At 34.2% G+C, this 20190-nt stretch overlaps 1 protein-coding gene across 1 annotated transcript in view; it reads left to right on the top strand.

The window, feature by feature from the left end:
* The window catches only part of ELF1 (E74 like ETS transcription factor 1), a 92117-nt gene extending 73490 nt beyond the window's left edge, over window positions 1-18627 (top strand). The window contains 6 exon segments of the mRNA XM_028526511.2: window positions 4275-4358; window positions 5088-5280; window positions 6420-6869; window positions 16645-16784; window positions 16787-16813; window positions 16816-18627. Of these exon segments, the coding sequence (XP_028382312.1) occupies window positions 4275-4358; window positions 5088-5280; window positions 6420-6869; window positions 16645-16784; window positions 16787-16813; window positions 16816-17246 (1325 nt within the window). The 3' untranslated portion in view covers window positions 17247-18627.
* The last annotated feature ends 1563 nt before the right edge of the window (window positions 18628-20190 follow it).

The raw sequence follows: 20190 nt of genomic DNA, 5'->3' as shown, positions 1-20190 counted from the left end.
GTAAAATTGTTCTGACAAATCATGCATTTAAACAAGGCTGAATGGGATTTCCTCAAATAAAACCCTGTTGAAGGTGAACTCACATTTCAATATTACAGACTATATGAGGAAGCCACTTCTTGAATGAGAAGCAGCAGACATAGAAAATCCTAGGGTTAATTCTCCAAAACTTCAGATAACAGAATTATCAAATAGGTATGTTCAATGAGTGTGTTTGCAATTATTCAAGCAAACAAAAAACATTGTCAAAGAATAAGACTTAAAAAATGCCAGGTAGTACTTCCTTTTCTAGTCAAGATAGAATAATAGAAGCTGCTAGGCAACAATTTTTTGGATATGACATAAAAGCACAATCAGAAGAAGCAAAAATAAATATGTGATACTACATTAAACTAAAAATTTCTGCACATCAAAATAAACAACAAAATGAAAAGGCAACCTATGGAATGGTAGAAAATATTTGCAAATCATATATCTAAAAAGGAATTAATAGCCCTGGCTGGTGTGGCTCAGTGGATTGAGGGCCAGCCTGTGAACCAAAGGGTCACCAGTTTGATTCCCAGTCAGAGCACATGCCTGGGTTGCTGACCAAGTCAGGTGCCCAGTAGGGTCGTGTGAGAAGCAACCACATAGTAATGTTTCACTCCCTCTTTCTTCCTCCCTTCCCCTCTGTCTAAAATAAATAAATAAAATTTAAAAAAAGAAGAAGCAGCTCTTTATTTAGCGGGAAAAAAGAAATTAATAGCCAAGCTATGTAAGTAATTCAAACAATTCAATAGCAAAAAAAAAAAGCCCCACAAATCTAATTAAAAAATGGAAAGAGGACCTGAGTAGACAGTTTTCTAAAGACAATGTACAGATGGCCAACAGGTACATGAAAAAATGCTCAGCATCACTAGTCATCAGGAAAATGTAAATCAAAACCCAGTGCAATACCACCTCTCACCTATTAGAATGGCTATCATCAGAAAGACACGAGATAACAAGTGTTGAATAATGTGGAGAAAAAGGAACCCAAGTGTCCTGCTTGTGGAAATGTAAATTGGTACAGCAACTATGGAAAATAGTAAGATTCCTCAAAAATTAAGAATAGAGCTACCATATGACCAGCAATTCCTGTTTTGCATATCTACTCAAAAATGTGAAAACATTTATTCATAAAAATATATGTACCCCTATGTTCATTGCAACGTTATTCACAGTAGCCAAGATATGGAGATAACCTATGTGTTCTTTGACAGATGATTGGATAAAGAAGAAGTGGTCCATTTATACAATGGAATACTACTTAGCCATTTAAAAATGATGAATGTGGCCATTTGTGACAACATGGATAGATCTTGAGAGTATCATGCTAAGTGAAATGTCAGATGGAAAAGGACAAGATCTGTATGATTTCACTCATATATAGGATATAAAGTAAAAAGCAACAAATAAACCAAGCAAACAAGCAAACTCAGACACAGACAATAGTATGGTGGTTACTAGAGGGAGAGAAGAGTGGTAGAAGGATGAAGAGGGCAAAAGGATGTCAAACATATGGTGACAGAAAGAGACTAGACTTTGGGTGGTGAGCACACAATGCAATATGGAGATGTGTTATAGAATTGTACACCTGAAACTTATTTAATGTTATTAACCAATGTTATCCTAATAAATTTAATTTAAAAAATTAAAATTAAAAATGAAAATGTATGAATGGTTGGTTACATATGAATTGGTAGGGTAGGGAAAGGTAAGAGATAAATAATATGAAAGGGCACAGTGTATTCTTGAAGGTGAAGAATATGTTAATTATCTTGAATGCAGTGATGGTTTTGCAGATATGTATATATGTCAGAACTTATCAAATTTCCAACTTTAAACATGTGCAGTTTATTGTACAGCAGTTGAACCTCAAAAAAGCTGTTTTTAAAAAGTATAAAGTAAGCATTCTACTTAATGGTGAAAGACTGATATGATAAGGAACCAAATAGAATGCATAATATATGGGTTAAACAGAAGAGTAGTCACTACTGAAGAAAGAATCATTAAGCTCCAATAAAGATCTGATATAGAATAAACAAACACTAAAGAGTTAGAGATGTGAGGATTGAGTGAAAAGGCTTCCATTTAGCCCATGTCTGGTAGTTCAGATGGTTAGAGAATCATCCTGATATGCCAAAGTTGTAGGTTTGATACCTGGTCAGGGCACATACAAGAATCAACCAATCAATGAATGCATAAATAAGTATAACAATAAATTGATGTCTCTGTCTGTCTGTCTGTCTGTCTCTCTCTTCCCTTTCCTACCCTTCCCCCTCCCTCTTCCCCCTTCCTCTCTCTTTCTAAAATCAATCAATAAAAAAAAATTAAAAAAGAAAAGGTCTCCATTTACTCAAAGCTCCAGGAAGAGAGACTATATAGAATAAAGAAAAGACAATATTCAAAGGTAATGACTGAGAATATTCCATAATAATGTTAGTCTTAACATGGTGAATACTGAGTAGTGTAACTAAAATAAATAGACTCTTGTCTAAATTTTCTGTAGTAAAAATGCAAAACACCAAATACAGTCTCAGCCCCGCTCCCCCCAAAAAGAACAAACAAACAAGGGAGAAACTAGTATGTTACTTAAAGAGAATTGATTATTAAATTGGCAGCTTAGAGTGTCCCAGTAGAGGCTGGTATCTTCAAAGTACTGACAAGAAATAAGTGTCAATTAAAAATTTTATATTGCCCCAGCTGGTGTGGCTCAGATGGTTGGAGCATTGTCTTGTAGACCCAAGGATTTCCTGTTGATTGCTGGTCAGGGCACATGCCTGGGTTGCAGGTTCGGTCCCCATTTGGGGTGTGTGCAAGTGGCAGTCCATTGGCGTTTCTGTCTCACATTGATGTTTCTCTCCCCCTTGCCCCCCTTTCCCCTTTCTCTAGAATCAATAAAAGAAAAAAAAATGTATACCAAACTAAGCTACAATATAATTCATATAAAGCTGTGTATATTGCCACCCTGAGTGGTAAGGAAAGTGATGGAAAGGCTGGATATTGGGAAGGCTACTGGTAGTGTCTGTCATGACTAAAACTAGGGGAGGAAAACAGTGGGATAAAGAAAATAGTATCTATTTGGAAAAAACAGGTAAATATCAATAGAAAGCATAAAATGAGTGGTTAGGAGGGATAGGAGCTAACTGAATTCTTGTCTTCTGATACTTGTTATCATTAACACAATCAGCCCGAAGAAACTGCCTCATGAATGGGTTTTCTGTAGATGTCTGCAGTGATGAAAGTGGAACCTGGCTGACAAGGTTACACATTTATACATTGGTAGTCTTAAGAGGGACCTGAAGAGTGACATTTTTGACCCTCTTCTCTCTGACTCTTGTTCACCTGTGAGAGAGTCAGCCTTGAGAATGTTGGAGTAAGAGGTAGTAACTCAAGTATCCAGTCATGCTTAGTATTCGTTGTTTCTCACATACTAAATGGTAATCTGTTTGGACAACATGATTATTTCTACCTAATCACAGGCAGCAATGCCAACAAATTGTTGTTAAAGGGAAGTGGCAAAAGAAGATTACGAGGCTTTAGGATAATTAGTTGATCCAGAGTAAGGCTACACAAAACACAATTTAACAGTGTTGGGATGGACTTGTTTAGAGGTTGGATGAAGGATAATCATAAAGTTTGTTTGTTGTAAACAGAAATAAATAAATAATAGATGTTTTAAAATATACAGTAAAATGAAAACTGACTGTGGTTCACCAAAGTTTTTGCCTCATTTATTTTTTATATTTCTAGATTTGGGGGAAGTTTTCAGTATTTGAGAACTAACTGTGCAGAGATATATTTAGAAGAGAATAAAGATAAAAATTCACTTTTCCTACCTTAAAAAACTTACATAACCAATAGCAGACATACCTATATGGCATATTTTTTTAGCTCAAATTTTATCAGAATCAGGAATATTCCCCTGAATTTTAAGAAAGCACTGTCAGTGTTGTCAACTCAAAGACGAGCTGCAGTGTTTCAAACTTAACTACATGTTTACAAATGAGCCAAAATATCATTGTCAGAGTATTTGTGATCTAACCTACATCAATGTTAAATTTTTACTGAAATGAACATTTTCCTTTTAGTAAATAGCACTTAAGGAGACCAATATATATATAATCCTAGTATAAAATGTCTGACACTTGAAATTTAGGATAAAGGACAAAATAGCAATTATTAATAGCTAAATTGTGCACACTTTCACACTTTTGAGGGCAAATATATATGCAGAGCTGTTTTTCTTTCAGGAAGAAAAACTAAACCACCACGACCAGATTCCCCAGCCACTACACCAAACATATCTGTGAAGAAGAAAAACAAAGATGGGAAGGGTAAGTACTACTGTGATTTTCCTATAATACTTATAGGTCAAATAACATTCAGGTTGCTTTAAAATGTCTTTATATTGTAAGCAGAAACCACCAGCTTTCTTGATATATTTAAAATGAATCTTACTGCTGCCACATGCTAATAAGATAAGTTGTCACTTTCCATAAAGAGCATGGTAATAATGTAGGCCAAGAAATTCATTCAAAAGATTTTCATTCATCTGTTAAAATAATCCATTCATTCATTTAATAATGAGTCTCTTGGAAGAGTTCAGCTAGGTTAGGTTTTCAGTTTATAGACATTATATTACATTGTGTTGGGGTTCTAGTATTTTAATAACTGCTGCCCAAATCTGAAGAAAATTGTTATGCTAATCAACTGCCTCTAATATAAAGAGAACAACTATTGGAAGATTTTGTACAAGCCTTTTTCACTGTTTCTTTTTGTAATGGTTCTTAATGAAGTGGGGGGAAAATCGCCTCAAATTGTTTTCTCCCTAAGTCATCTCAAATCTAATTAGCAAGATTGCTCTGTTGAGATATCTTATGTGGGACTAATAAAAAATCTGTATTAGACCCTAAAAATTATAACTATTGTATTATCAATACTAACTGAATTCTGTGATATTTTTGTATAACTATAAATGGAACTTATAAGACTTTTAGTTGTGTTTTATTGTGTTCTTTCAAATGAAATTTTGGTCAGTTTAAAAGAAACTGCTTTTGTTTCAGGAAACACAATTTATCTTTGGGAGTTTTTACTGGCACTCCTCCAGGACAAAGCTACTTGTCCTAAATATATCAAATGGACCCAGCGAGAAAAGGGCATTTTTAAGTTGGTAGATTCTAAAGCAGTATCCAAGTTGTGGGGGAAGCACAAAAACAAACCTGATATGAATTATGAGACCATGGGAAGAGCTCTCAGGTATGTGAAGTTTTTGTAGTTCATTGTGTTAAGAATATTATTTCCTAAACATTAAAATATAGATAATTTCTAAAAAGTTAAGAAATTTAAAAAATGGTGAATTTTATTTATTGAAGTGCTAAAACCCCACTACTTATAGAAATGAGTGTGCATTTAAATTGAAATCTTATTTCAATCCAGAAAATGTTTGCCTTCCAAAAAAGATCTTCCTGCAAACAACAGATATTTTATTTACAAAGGGATTGGAAAATGTTAAGGTATCATTAGGTATTGCAAACTGACCAAGGGCCTTATATGTTTTGAGCCATGAAGCTTAAATGTAGCACAAAGTACAAGTAGTGGTGATGCGGGTACTTAGTAAGGGGTGCAATTTTAAAAATAAATCTCAGGTGTGATATGTAATATCTTATGTTGTAATAAATTATTACTTTGAGGATAATATTAGACATTTTCAACTAGAGTATCATTTTATTTTTCAACTCACATTTAGTTTTTCTATGATCATGTCAATATATGAATGTATTTGAGAAAGATTTATTAGAAAAAGCAATGATGTGGTAACTTGATAACCTTATTAAACTAGAACTATGTATTTAGTTACAGTTTTTTTTTAACTTACACTTTTTGGTAACTAATTTAATTAAAATTACTGGCAAAATTTGAATCTCTTCTATTTGTACATTAAATTTTAATTAGAAAACTGAATTAGGTTCACAGAATCAAATTTAAACTGGTAGGGATGTTATAGGAAGCTGTGGAAGGGAAATAGTTTCTTGAGGTTGGTACTAGATTTGATTATTCCAGTAAATTAGCAGAAGGGTAGAGGAAGAAAGAAAAATGAAGGCTAGAATAATCCATATACTTTATCAATAATCCCCTAATAAGAATTGGTTTTAGATTTAGTCAGTAATAAGGACTTTGCTCTATCTGTAAGTAAATGTGTGTTTTACATATACTTAGAAAATAATGTTTTCATTGCTCTATCTTACATAAAATAACTTCCCTTTGTTTAGAATGTCTTTTCTCACTTTTTTTTCCACCTTCAAACTTTAGTTCACTGTTAGGAATTTTTTTTGATGAATATTGTTTTAATTTGTTTAAGTAAAGAAAATATTGATGAAATTGTCTGTTTTGAATAGGTACTATTACCAAAGGGGTATTCTGGCCAAAGTAGAAGGTCAGCGCTTGGTGTATCAGTTTAAGGAAATGCCAAAAGATCTTATTTATATAGATGACGAGGATCCAAGTTCCAGCATAGAGTCTTCAGATCCGTCACTGTCTGCAACAACCACTTCAAGCAGGAACCAAGGAGGCCGATCAAGAGTATCTTCAAGTCCAGGGATAAAAGGGGGAGCCACTACAGTTCTAAAACCAGGGCATTGTAAAGCTACAAAAAGCAAAGATCCTGTGGAAGTCACTCAGCCGTCAGAAGTTTTGAGGACAGTGCAGGCTGCACAGTCTCCATATCCCACCCAGCTCCTCAGGACTGTGCATGTAGTACAGCCAGTACACACTGTCCCAGAAGGAGAAGCAGCCCTCATCAGCTGTGTGCAGGATGAAACATTAAATTCTTCTGTTCAGAGTATTAGGTGAGAAAACTAAAGTTTATCAATGTGTATTATTATGTAACATACCTGACCAGAGCCAGTTTTTGTTAAGTGGGTCAAGATTCAGAGTGAAAATAAAAATGATAAAGATTCCAAGCTAGAACTTTTATTCAACAGATCATTTCGACATCAATATATTACACATTGATATAATACAATGTATTATACAATATATTATACATTATATCAGACTTATGATTGTATCACTATTTCCTTTATTTTTATACTTTGACATTATTTGATGTTATTCTATCAGTTTAAGTCTAATGCATTATACCTTTTTATAATTGGATTGATCCATACAATGAGGGATCCACATATAGAAAACCCAGAGAATGGTTTTAGATTTTTTTCAAAGTCAGAATCTATAAAAATTCAACAACAATGGACATATTATGACCTTTTGGAATACATTAAGTTCCAAGAAAAAAACATTATTTCTTGGGAAAATCCTATTATGGAACAGTTATTTCGAAAGTTCAAACAGGGATAGAGGCCAAGAATCTAATGTCATTCTTTTTCAGGCTTTCAGAGGGTAGAAGTTGGCTTAATCAAATCAAATTTGCTTCATAGCCTCAGGAAAGATATATGAAACAACAGATTGACCAAAAAAACCCTATCTGTTTTAGAGTGATCTTTTGCAGAAAATTGAGACTGGTTTTGGCTGATTTAGAATGGGGAGAAGGGAAAGAGGGAGAAAATTAGATACATGTTTGCACCGTTCCATTTTCCTGTTTCTACTGTCATGAATTTTTAGAACATGAATTATGATAAATATAGAAGCCCTTCCAAATCTAATAAAAATGATTCTTTCATTATTAATGAAAATAATCAACTCCAGTCTTATATTTGTATATTCCAGAACATAAATGCTGGATTTTTGTTCAGTTGATCTCAAAGTAAGCAAATATTACCTAGAATTAAGATAGACTTGGTTCAATCTTTCTTGTACAGTCCATTTAAACCTTGACATTGTGAATATTGAATTCTTTTAAGATCTTTAGTGGACTTGCAAGGAATGTAAAGATCACATTTTCAGATAAGGGACAGGGATTATACATCTTTAGCTGACATTAAAGAAGTACTTATTTAGCTCTCTCTCTATTTCCTTTTAATGTTTTATTTTCCTTCAGATCCTATTGGTTGCATGTGATGACTGGTTGTATAATTGGAAGTATATGGTTCCTTCCATTGTTTTCTAGGCTCCTTGTCATCTTATCATATGTATTTGTATTGATAAGAAACATACAATGTCCACAGCTAATCACTGGAACCCTCTTCTTGGAGTCATTCAGTGTTTTTTTTAGCATCTGTAATCAAAGTTTCCCTTATAGACCTTGAGAATAATCCCCTCATAAAAAACCATATCCCTCTATTTCTGAAAGGTAGTAATTTGTGATATTATATTGGATACTTTATTACTCTGAATGTCAGTTTCTCATTAAAACTCAGTACTGAACATGACAATATTGTTAATTATCTTTGGTGTGCCTTTCAGAATTTTCACTTCAAGGTCTCAGAGTTCTGTAGACTCTGCCTGCTTCTACTAATTTTCCTCTTTAGTCCAACCTGTATATTAGTACTACTCATAGCTTTGTTATGTTACATTCTTCTAGTTTTTGTTAGATCTGTGTTGCTCACAGAGTGCAGTCCAATTTCTGTGGCCTCAGCTGCTAGCTCTAACCCTATGCTCGTAATTCTTCCCTTGCTCCCCTGATGAAGCTGACTGCTTGCCTTTACCTCAGTCTAGTGCGTAGACTAGGTGTTTCAGTTTACTTTAATGCCCGCCTCCTCCTATATATTTAAATCTGTAGGAGCCAGATATTATTCATTGTCCTTTTCCTAGCACCTAACATGTTATTTGGCATATAACATCTCCATATTTATAGAATTTATTTTAAAGGAGTATATATATTCATTCTTTAATCTTCTCATAGAGCAATGAGTTCTCTAAGTGGACTACTTATAGAATGAAGTAATAAAAATTTAAATTTTTTAAATTGTAAAACATTTTCTTATTGTAGAAATTATTCTATATTTGTATGTAGATATGTATGTATTTGAATACATTCTTAATCATTCTTTTTCTTTTTATTTTTTTTTTTAAGATTGTATTTATTTATTTTTAGAGAGGGAAGGGAGGGAGAAAGAGAGAGAGAGAGAGAGAGAGAGAAACATCAATGTGTGGTTGCTGGGGGCCGTGGCCTGCAACCCAGGCATGTGCCCTGACTGGGAATTGAACCTGTGATACTTTGGTTCGCAGCCTGAGCTCAATCCATTGAGCTACGCCACCCAGGGCTACATTCTTTTTATTTTTAAAAACACCCTTCTATTATCTGTTTGTATATATTTTTTCTACCCCCAAATCTTATTTCAAAGCAGTCAAAGCTTTAATCGAATACATTTTATTCCCTGAAATTATTAGCTGTGGCAAGGCAGGAGTTAAGGAATAATAGCAACACTCTTTGAACACTTGACAGCTGCTGAATATAATTATTCAGGTTTTGCTATTATGTTGTTTCTTTCTATTATGTAGAAGGAAAGTAAAAGTGTTAAATAAGTTTCAAGCAAATTGTACATAACTCTGAAATTTTAACATTATTAGTTTTTCATTAGATTAATTTATTTTATTTCTTTTTTAATTTGCATTTTAATTACCGTAGCTTTTTATTATGAAAAATTTTTAAATCTGGAAACATTGAAATAGTGCAATGAATACCTACTTACCATCCACCTAGGTTTTATTTTTTTCACTTATAATACAATTCCTTTATTATAATGATTTTATTTTAATTGTTGTTCAAGTACAGTTTTCTGCCTTTTATTCCCATCCCAGCCCACCCCCAGCCCTCCCCACCTCCCTCCCATTTCCACCCCCCCTTGTTTTTGTCCATGTGTTTTTTATACTTGTTCCTGTAAACCCTTCCCCTTTTCCCCTGAAATTCCCTCCCCTCTCCCCTCCAGTCACTGTCAACCTGTTTTCTCTTTCAGTGTATTTGGTTATATTTTGCTTGCTTGTTTGTTGTGTTGTTTAGGTTCCTGTTAAAGCTGAGATCATATGGTATTTGTCTTTCACCGCCTGGCTTATTTCACTTAGCATAGTGCTTTCCAGTTGCATCCATGCTGTCGAAAAGGATAGGAGCTCCTTCTTTCTTTCTGCTGCATAGAATTCCATTGTGTAAATGTACCATAGTTTTTTGACACATTCATTTACTGATGGGCACCTAGGTTGCTTTCAACACTTGGCTATTGTAAATTGTGCTGCTATGAACATTGAGGTGCATAGGTTCTTTTGGATTGATGTTTCAAGGTTCTTAGGATATAATCCTAGTAGTGGAATTTCTGGGTCAAAAGACAGATCCATTTTTAGTTTTCTGAGGAAAGTCCATACTGTTTTCCATAGTGATTGTACCAGACTGCAATCCCATCAACAGTGCACTAGTGTTTCCTTTTCTCCACATCCTCTCCAACACTTGCTGTTTGTTGCTTTGTTTATGATGGCCATTCTGACCAGTGTAAAGTGGTATCTCACTGTGGTTTTAATTTGCATGTCTCTGATAGCTAGCAAACTGAGCATCTTTTCATGTGTCTCTGGATCCTCTGTATGTCCTCCTTGGAGAAGTGTCTGTTCAGGTCCTTTACCCATTTTTTAATTGGGTTGCTTGTCTTCTTAGAGCATCCACCTAGGTTTTAATTGATAGCTTTTTCCTAATTTGTTTTCTCACTATGTATTTATTTATGCCCTTTTTTCTGTTTGGCAATTTGTCAAGTAAGTTGACGTCATTATGGCATTTCATCCCCTAAAGATTTCAATCTTCAACTTTTAAGAATAGAGATGTTATAACTAACATCTAAATAACATCCTAAATAACTATTTTATCACTTCAAAGAAAATTAAAAAATAATTTGGCTATATCTTTATTGACTTTATGACTACTTATTAATAAAAATCAAAGACCTTTTAAAGATTTTTCTGTAGTTATAAGTTAAGTCATACATGACTTAAATTAATGTATAAGCTGACACTGTTAAAACACTATTTCATACATTTTACATATATTAATATATAAAATCCTCATGCTCAATGAGGTGTAGATAACATTATTCCTATTTTACAGATGAGGAAACTGAGGCAAGGGGAGGCCAAGGAGGCTGATCACCTCTAGTAAGTGGTGGAGATAGCGTTTTAATGCACGCAGTTTAGTGCAAAGCAGTGGCTTAATGATTTGCCATACTGCCTGTTGATTCACATAAATCGCATGAATTATATCGGTTATTTACAATGAAGTAGTGACATGTCTTTTATTTTCTCAATTTTTTTTGCTCATTTATTTTTATCTCACATAATTGCATGTATTTATGTTGAAATCAATTAAGCTTTTCTTAATGGATTTTGCTATATGTGAAGTGGTTTTACAAATATAATTTTGACTCTGGCTTCATGTTATTCAAAGAAATAACAAAAATAAACCTCTGGTAAAATATATTTCTAAAATTGCCCTATGATAAACTTGGAAGTTCATATACCTACCTAGCACAACTTCTTTAATATTTATTTAAGCACTAAGATTAGCCTCTAAAAATGTATAATGTATAAATTACCTTAAAAGCAGTTTAATGGAGCCTTGTGCGTTATTAAATGTGACATTGAATTATATTAATTAACTACTCTGAGTCTGTTTCCTCATCTACAAAATAAAGATAATAACCTTACAGAAAGTTATAACAACCAAAAGACACTTCCTGACAACTGAGTAGATACTCAACAAAACTGTTACACAGTCCTGCCCTACATAATGACATTTCTGCCAGTGATGGAACCCATATACAATGGTGTGGGGCTGAATTTCCTGTAAGAAATGGAAGGATATATGGTTCACGAGGAATTTTTTTTTCTCTTGAAGGGAACAATACTTGTGGGGCTTGGCAATAGATTCCCACTTACTCAGAGTACCTCAATTTTGAGCCTATAGATTACATTCCAGTCAGACACTGACCTTTTTCAACACAGAAAGCCTGTCCCTCCAGTTGTTACATATTCAAAAGGTGTTACAACCTTCTCAAATCTAGCTTGATCATCTTCAGAGTGTATTGCTGTAAATTCTTTATTAAGGACCTAAGGTCCTGTATAAGGACACAGGTCCATAGGAGCTACCTTAACAAGTATTAAGTGTCACTGCCACTTTAGTAAAAGTTATCTGTGATAGTGTGGAATCTATTTGTGCCTTGGAAATGTTTTCAGGTTGTAATGATGAAAAGTATAAATAGGTTTTATTTCTTCCATCAATTCAATGACAGAAAGAGTCCTTTGTGCCAGGTAGGGTCATAGAACCAAAAACAAATTTTCAGTCAAAATATTGAGTCCTCTGTTCTAAACCCTTTCCATGTTAAACAACATTTTTTTTATCCTCGTCTGAGGGAGAGAAACATCGATATGAGAGAGAAACATCTATCAGTTGCTTCTTGTATGTGCCCCAACTGGGGACCAACCCACAACCCAGGCTTATGCCCTGACTGGGAATCAAACCCACAACCTTTCTGTTTATGGGATGATGCTCCAACCAACTGAGCCACACTGGCCAGGGCCAACCTCTTTTTTTTTTTTTTTTTTTAATGACTACCACACAGTTTCTTAATCTGACCACTGCTCCAACATTCAATAGCCAAAACCACATTGCCATGACAATCCCCTGTGTTCCTTTATCTCTCATCCTTGACTTCTTGTTCCTACTGATCTTCAGGCCACCTTTTATTCCCTCCTGACAGTCACTATTATAGTGATCTATGCCTTACCCAGCAAGTTTCTCTTCAGTATTTACAATCATTTCAGCCTACATCTCTGTTAATGGAGCACATTGATATTTTCAATGTTCTATTTCTGACACTGTTGGAAAGAAATAGTGGAAAGGTTTGTGGGACAGTGTTTATAAAGCCTACAGTAGTATGCAGTAATCTAGTGTGTAGTGATGTCCTAGGCCTTCGCATTATCTCACCACTTACTGACTCACCCAGAGCAACTTTCAGTCCTGTAAGTTCCACTCATGGTAAGTGCCCTATCCAGGTCTACTATTTTATCTTTTATACCATATTTTTACTGTGCCTTCCTGTGTTTAGATACACAAATACTTACCATTGTGTCAGCTGCCTATAGTATTCAGTATAGTAATATGCTATACAGGTTTGCAGCCTGGGAAGAATAGGCTATACTATATACCCTAGGTATGTGGTAGGCCTTGCCTAGATTAATGTCAGCAATTTTCAACCTTTTCTATCTCATAACACATATAAACTAATTACTAAAATTCTGTGGCATACCAAAAAGTATATTTTTTTCTGATCTGACAAAAATAGGTATCATTTTGACTGACTTACAACAAATAAAATAATAAATACTTACATACCCCTTTTGCTCCAGAGTGACTTTTGAAAATATCAGGTACCTATACTTGTATGTAAGGATTTCTGATACCAAGAATTACCAGATTAGATGCAGCCACATGACCTATATAGTGCAACTCGATTATATGACATGTATGTATGGTTCACAAAACAGGGCATTCACACTGGTCAGTTATTGTTGTATTGGCTGTTGTCATTTTATTATTTGATAATCTAAAGGAAAAGAGATTGGTGCCCCTGACTAACTAATCAGATATTGCATGTTTTAAAAATTCTTGTGGCACGTCATTTGAAAATGGCTGATTTATGTAAACGCACTCTATGATGTTCATTCGCATGACAACATCAAATAACAATGTATTTCTCAGAATATATCCCTGTCATTACACAATGCCTAACTATGTTGTATATCTTTCTTAGCTTCAGAAAGAGGAATTTTAAAATACCAGTATTTTACCAGCTGGTTACAAGAAGCTTAGGAGATATTTTTAAGGTTTTATTTATTTATTTTTAGATAGAGGGAAAGGGAGGGAGAAAGAGAGTGAGAGAAACACCAGTGTGTGATTGCCTCTCACGTGGCCCCCACACTGGGGACTTGGCCTCTGATCCAGGCATGTGCCCTGATTGGGAATTGAATTGGCCACCATTTGGTTCCTAACCTTAGCTCAATCCACTGAGCTACCAGCCAGGCAGGGAATTACCAGGCAGGGCAGGAAATTTTTAAAAGTGGTTAACTATAACATAACCTTTTTTATATAGTATAATTTCACCAGATGCAACTGGAAGCTTAATTGTTAAATAAGAAAAATATTAAAAATTCCTGTGGTTGGGAAAAGGTTGCATAATATTTTATCCTTGAATCCTTGAATTTTTTATTAGTAAAAATTGTTTTAGAATTTGCCTAAATAAACCAGTTTATTTACATCCCATATAAGGATATATTTCATGGCAGATGACAGTCAGGTATTTCAATAAAGGAACATTTTTTCCTAATTTGAACAAAGTCTATAGTGTTAGCTCTAATTAGCAATATGGAAAATTTCCAAGCACTTTATTGCTTGTGTCACAAATAAGAGAAGGAAAGAGGATGGGAAGAGGAGTGTATTAAAGATTTGTAGGTATTTACAGCTTAAAGATATAATAGTAAATATTCATCTATAGCTGAAGTTACTCGAAAACTTAGGAAATAACAGTGTGTTGTAATGGTTAAGCACATAGGCTCTGCAGTTGGATGGCATTTTATCTAACTGGTTGCCTATGCAAACTGTTCAACTTTGTGCATTATTTTTTCCACATGTAAAATGGGGATAATAGTACTTCCAGAGCTGTAAGGTTATACATAATTATAGAGATAATCTGTATGCTTACTGTATGCCAAATACTATTTTATCTATATGCACATGTACATGAACTCTTGGCATGGGAAGTCCTTGGATCTTTTTTATTAAAAAAAAAAATGGTATCTAGCTATAGGCTCAGGTACCAAACCCAGGCTCAGATTCCACACAAAATATCCTGATCTAAGTGGGCAGGGGGAGAAGGGAGGCACAGTGTATTTTGGAAAGCTCCCTAAGCTCCCAAAGTTATTCTATATCCTTCCATTTCATCCCTGCCTGCATGATAATACTAGTATATCCAACCTTTATTCTTAGCCACACCCTCCCACCTATTATATCTTTACTCTCTGACTTAAAATCTCTTCAAATGCTGTCCTTCACAAGACCTGCTAATATTCTCCTGTAGACTGATCTTCACAATGGTGACTTTGGTGGCAATCTGAACTTGGGAATCAGTATCTTGCATGAATAGGTGAGCTCTAAGTCACCATCATGTGTCTTGCCATTTCCTTTGAACTTCTGATTTACATTGGTCTTTTTTTCAATCTTTCTACATACCACATTTGTTTTCTCCTCCACAGTTTCATTTCTTACACATATGACAGGCCACTGTAACTGTAATTGACTAAAATTTATCTTGTAATAATCTGGCAATAGTTAACACTTGGTTTATGGGGAGTAATTTAGCTGTTAACCATTTGAAGTAACAATAATTTATCTTTTGTATAAAACAGCTTTACACAATTCAGAGGAAACACAATTGAGATCCAGATGCTGAGTTTTTTCAACTATATTTGTTTTTTATTAACAATGGATGTAACTATAAATTTCGCAGCTTCAAACTTTTAAAACTTTCAAACTTTTGATTGACTCTATCATTTATGTACCTCTTTACTCAATAAGTGAGATTAACAGCATTAAATAAAATGGATTTTATGTTAAAAGAGTTTGTATTAAATTGTAGCTTTATGATTAAAATTTTCACAATTATCTGAGCTGAGAAAACTGCTAAAACACACCTCTATTTATTTTACCAAAGCTGGTCTTTGTTTTTTCCTCTCTCTGCCAGCATAAAGAACCTCACAAGGTAATTATATTCATGACTTGTTATGTAATATGATAGGAACTGAACTGTTAAAGTTCTTCTGATAATTCTGTCCCATGAATTTAAGGCTGAGGTGTTTTTTTTTTAAGTCAATCAAACATTTTTTCCTCTATATAGAAAAACAAGTTGATGCAATTATAATTATATGAAGTTTGATAATTGTGGATGAGCATGTCAATGTCATTATCCCTCAAATACTAAAGTGCCGTATTTTGCCATGTACAATGCACACCCATGTTTTTGGCCCAAACTTTCAGGAAAAAAAAATCTTTCATTTTAAGGTTTTAATCCAATTTTTATTAATTTATATTTAGATGGTTGGTTTTTGTACTATAAAGGAATTTTAGCATTTATTTTTGAACCTATGGTACAACAAATTTTATGTAACAAATAATTACAAAACACAAGAACAGATACAAGAAAATTTATATACCAGTAACAAATTAGTACTACCTATGTAAAATGCTTATCCTTATTTTTCCCTCAAAAATTGGGGCAAAAAGTGTGCATTTTACACGGCAAAATATGGTACTGAGAGTGATTCACTACATTTGTTTTAAAATTCCTAATTTTCTTTTAAGCAGCTCATATATAACTTTCATGCTAAACATTTTGATATCTCCCTCCTTCCCCAACAAAATTGCTTCCCCATTTGTGTTAATGTGGTACTTTGTACAGACTTTTTTAAACCAGATACTATCATAGTTAACAGCCTGACAGTTTTGTTTTGGACATTTCTGTATGCACAGTGTTTACTACAGGGCCCGGCATGATGTTTGTTTTGTTGTGTTGAAATTATACAACATAGCATTTGAAATATATAACTTGTATTTTGGCAAAATGACTTGTCAATGTTGAAGTTTTAAATGATATGGACTATGTTAATTTTCTGAAATTTATTTCCGAATCTCAATAGGACTATACAGGCTCCAGCCCAGGTTCCAGTGGTCGTGTCTCCTGGGAATCAGCATGTGCACACAGTAACACTCCAGACAGTGCCAATCACAACAGTTATAGCCAGCACAGATCCATCGTCAGGTGCTGGGTCTCAGAAGTTTATTTACAAGCCATTCCACAATCACAACCATGACAGTGCTGAAAGAAAATGTCATGTTACAGTCTCAGAAGTCAGGTTCTCCTCCTTCAATTGTCTTGAGCCCTGCTCATGTACAGCAGGTTCTCACTAGCAATGTGCCGTCCATTTGCAATGGAACCGTCAGTGTTGCTTCATCTTCATCCTTCAGTGCTACTACACCTGTGGTGACCTTTTCTCCTCGCAGTTCACAACTGGTTGCCCACCCACCAGGCACTGTAATCACTTCAGTTATCAAAGCTCAAGAAACAAAAACTCTTACACAGGATGTAGAGAAAAAGGAGGTTGAAGATAATTTGAAAGAAGACACTGAGAAAACTGAACAACAGCCACAGCCTTACGTGATGGTGGTTTCCAATTCCAGTGGATTTACCTCTCAGGTAGCTATAAAACAAAATGAACTGCTGGAACGCAACTCTTTTTAATTGAAATAACCAAAGAATTATGGATGATTGTTTTTTTAATTGAACATTTCCAATTGAATGCAAACTATCTGATTCTAAGACAATTTCTAAAGATGTTCCTAATTTTGTAGTTGTTAAAAAGAATAGAGTTAATTTTGACTTTGTTAGATGAGAGAGGAAAACCAAACTGTTTTTCTTTGTTTGCCAAATGTTTCAGAATGCAACAGGCATTTTATACTATGAAGACATTCTTTTGAGATTTTTTCAGTTGTGCTATATCATAAGCATTTTAAAGTTCTTTTTAAATTTACATTGTACTATCTTTTCTTATTGTTTTTGTAAATACAGTACTTACATAGAAGATAACAGGAAATTTATATAGGAACTATTTTCATTCCACTTGTGTTAAGTCTTTACTCTTTCAAATGCTAGATACCTATTTTATGCTTTGTTAAAATTATGGTTTCACTAGATTGACTTTCCGTTGGTTGCATTGTATATTGAACTATGAATATGTAAAATATAACATTAAAAATTGCAATGTGCCCATGGTGTGGCTGAACCTTTTTCAGAAGCAGGATGGTATAAAAAGAACCTAAAAGTGGCTCTCCCACTGACTAGTTTTGTAACCTTGGGCAAGCTACTTGTTCTTTTTGGCTTTATTTCTCTCATGAAAGAAGGAATGCATTTGGATTAGAGAAGATGATCATCAGTTTTCTTTCTAGTTCTAAATTTTATGATTCCAACTCTTATATTTTAAAATTGTATCAATTAAAACATTATCAGCCAATTACCTAATGTAAGTATAGCTAAAATATTGCAGAAAAGTAAGTGGCCATACAAAATTCATTCTTCTATTATTTGTAACATTGTTATAAAACTGAATTCTTCCTAAATACTTTGTTCATTAACTCTTCAGGCCCTTGTGCACTGTCGTCTATTAGTAAACTTAGGTTATTGAGTGCTAAATGATAAACTGCTGTTCTGAAAGACTCTTTTCAAAGGCCCAGAAGCATTCAAGCCCTGGGCTACTGTTTGAGTATAAAAGTTGCTATAAAAGCATAGTTGCTTTATATTTTGGATCTTTTTTTAATTGGGAGTGGGGGAGATTACATACAAAGATAATATACATATATATCCAAGTGTCTGAAATAATTTTTAGATGACTTTTTCAGCTGTAAATAATGTACATTTAATTTCACACAAAAATTGTTTTCTGCAAATTTTCTAGTATACGAAAGAAATTTTTTGTAGATGAAAAAATCATTTTGTTTAGAGATCTAATGTTATAAGTTTTCATATTACATAGTGAATTTGTATTTAAACAAAATTTAAATTTTGGAATCCTCTAAACATTTTGTACCTTAAATGGTTTATTATTAAATAAATCATGTAAAATTTCAATGTTTGTGTTTTCAAGCAAATGTTTCATAAGAACAAGTATACAGAAAATGTTTCTAGTATTTACAGTGGTTGGTAAATGTTAACATAACAGATCCCATTAGTCAGAATTGCAAGATTGTCATCCTCTCATTTTTCCTTTCTACCACACCAAATGCAGTTTCCAGACATCACACAATGGATCACAGCACTCTCAAAAGTTAGAAAATAATAAAATGTTTTTAGTGATAATATCAAACCTAATTTTAAAAACAAATTTCTAATTATAAATTATATCAGTTAATTGGTTAGCAGAATAGAATAGAGTAAGAGAAACAGAAAATATTAGAAAATTGAAATCTCAATTTTATACCTCCCTATCCAGAAGTTACTTTCACTTATTCATTTTCTTTGTATTTTATTTATTTTATTCATTTATTTTTAGAGAAAGGAAGGAGAAAGAGAGGGAGAGAAACATCAATGTGTGGTTGCCTCTCCTGTGTCCCCAACTGGGGACCTAGCCCATAACCCAGGCATGTGCCTTGCCTGGGAATCAAAGTGGCAACCCTTTGGTTCACGGGCCAGCGCTCAATCCACTGAGCCACACCAGCCAGAGCCACTTAGTCATTTCTCATGTCAGTTAATACTCTGCCAAAATATGATTTTAAGAGGAGCATTCTTACCTCTAAAGATGGAGAATGCTGAGGATTGGAATGAACAGGCCTTGCTGATTTCCGAGTCCACTGCCCTTTGCTCATGCCCTTTTGTTCTATTGTTTTTTTTCAACAACTTTCACTCTTCATTAAACCTAGTATGAAAACACTCATGCTTAACAATTTCTTTGAGTCTTCATTTCTTTATGAAGGCTCCCATGTCATATAAAACTAATATTAAATTGCATGCTTTTCTCCTTTAAACTTTTTCCTCCCCCAGAACTCTCTCTAGCTGTGTATCCACTAATATAATCTCATCATACTAAACAACTGAATAGAGGCATAGCTCTCACTCAGTACTTGGCCTTTGTACATCAAATCATTAATTCAACATGTATTTGTTAAAGAGAAGCACCTGTGATGTGACTGTCACTGTCCTTAACCTATGAACCTGCTGCTTTCCTTACTTTCTATTCATTCTTTAACCCTCTTTAGTATTGCATTTGCCCTCATTATTACCCTGAAATTACTTTTGCAAAGGTCACTAAATAGTAATCAATTTCCATATGGCCAGATCTCCATCCTTCTCTTCCTTGACCTCTCCAGCATTTAATAACTTTTTATAACTCACTCTTCCTTTAAACTCTCTATTGCTTTCACTTTAGTGCCCAACTAGTTCATGTCCTTCTCCTGCCTTTATAATAACTTCTCAGTGTTCCTCTTGAGTTTCTCCAGAGACTTTCTCAAAAGTTGGAGTTCCCTCAGGTTTTATCTCTGGTCACTGTGCTTCTCATTCTCTTTGCTTCACTTTGTCCACTTCCAGTCTGTTCTCCTTAATGCTACAGTAGTGCCAGTTTAATTATGTCAGGTCCTTCAGTGGTTCCTTACTGTCCTCAGATAGTGTTGTGGCCCTGCATGGTGTCACCTCTTCT

The sequence above is a fragment of the Phyllostomus discolor genome, chromosome 11, assembly GCF_004126475.2.
Source record: "Phyllostomus discolor isolate MPI-MPIP mPhyDis1 chromosome 11, mPhyDis1.pri.v3, whole genome shotgun sequence".
Lineage (NCBI taxonomy): Eukaryota > Metazoa > Chordata > Mammalia > Chiroptera > Phyllostomidae > Phyllostomus > Phyllostomus discolor.
Note: the sequence above shows the minus strand (reverse complement) of the source record. Positions and strands in the feature narration are given on the sequence as shown.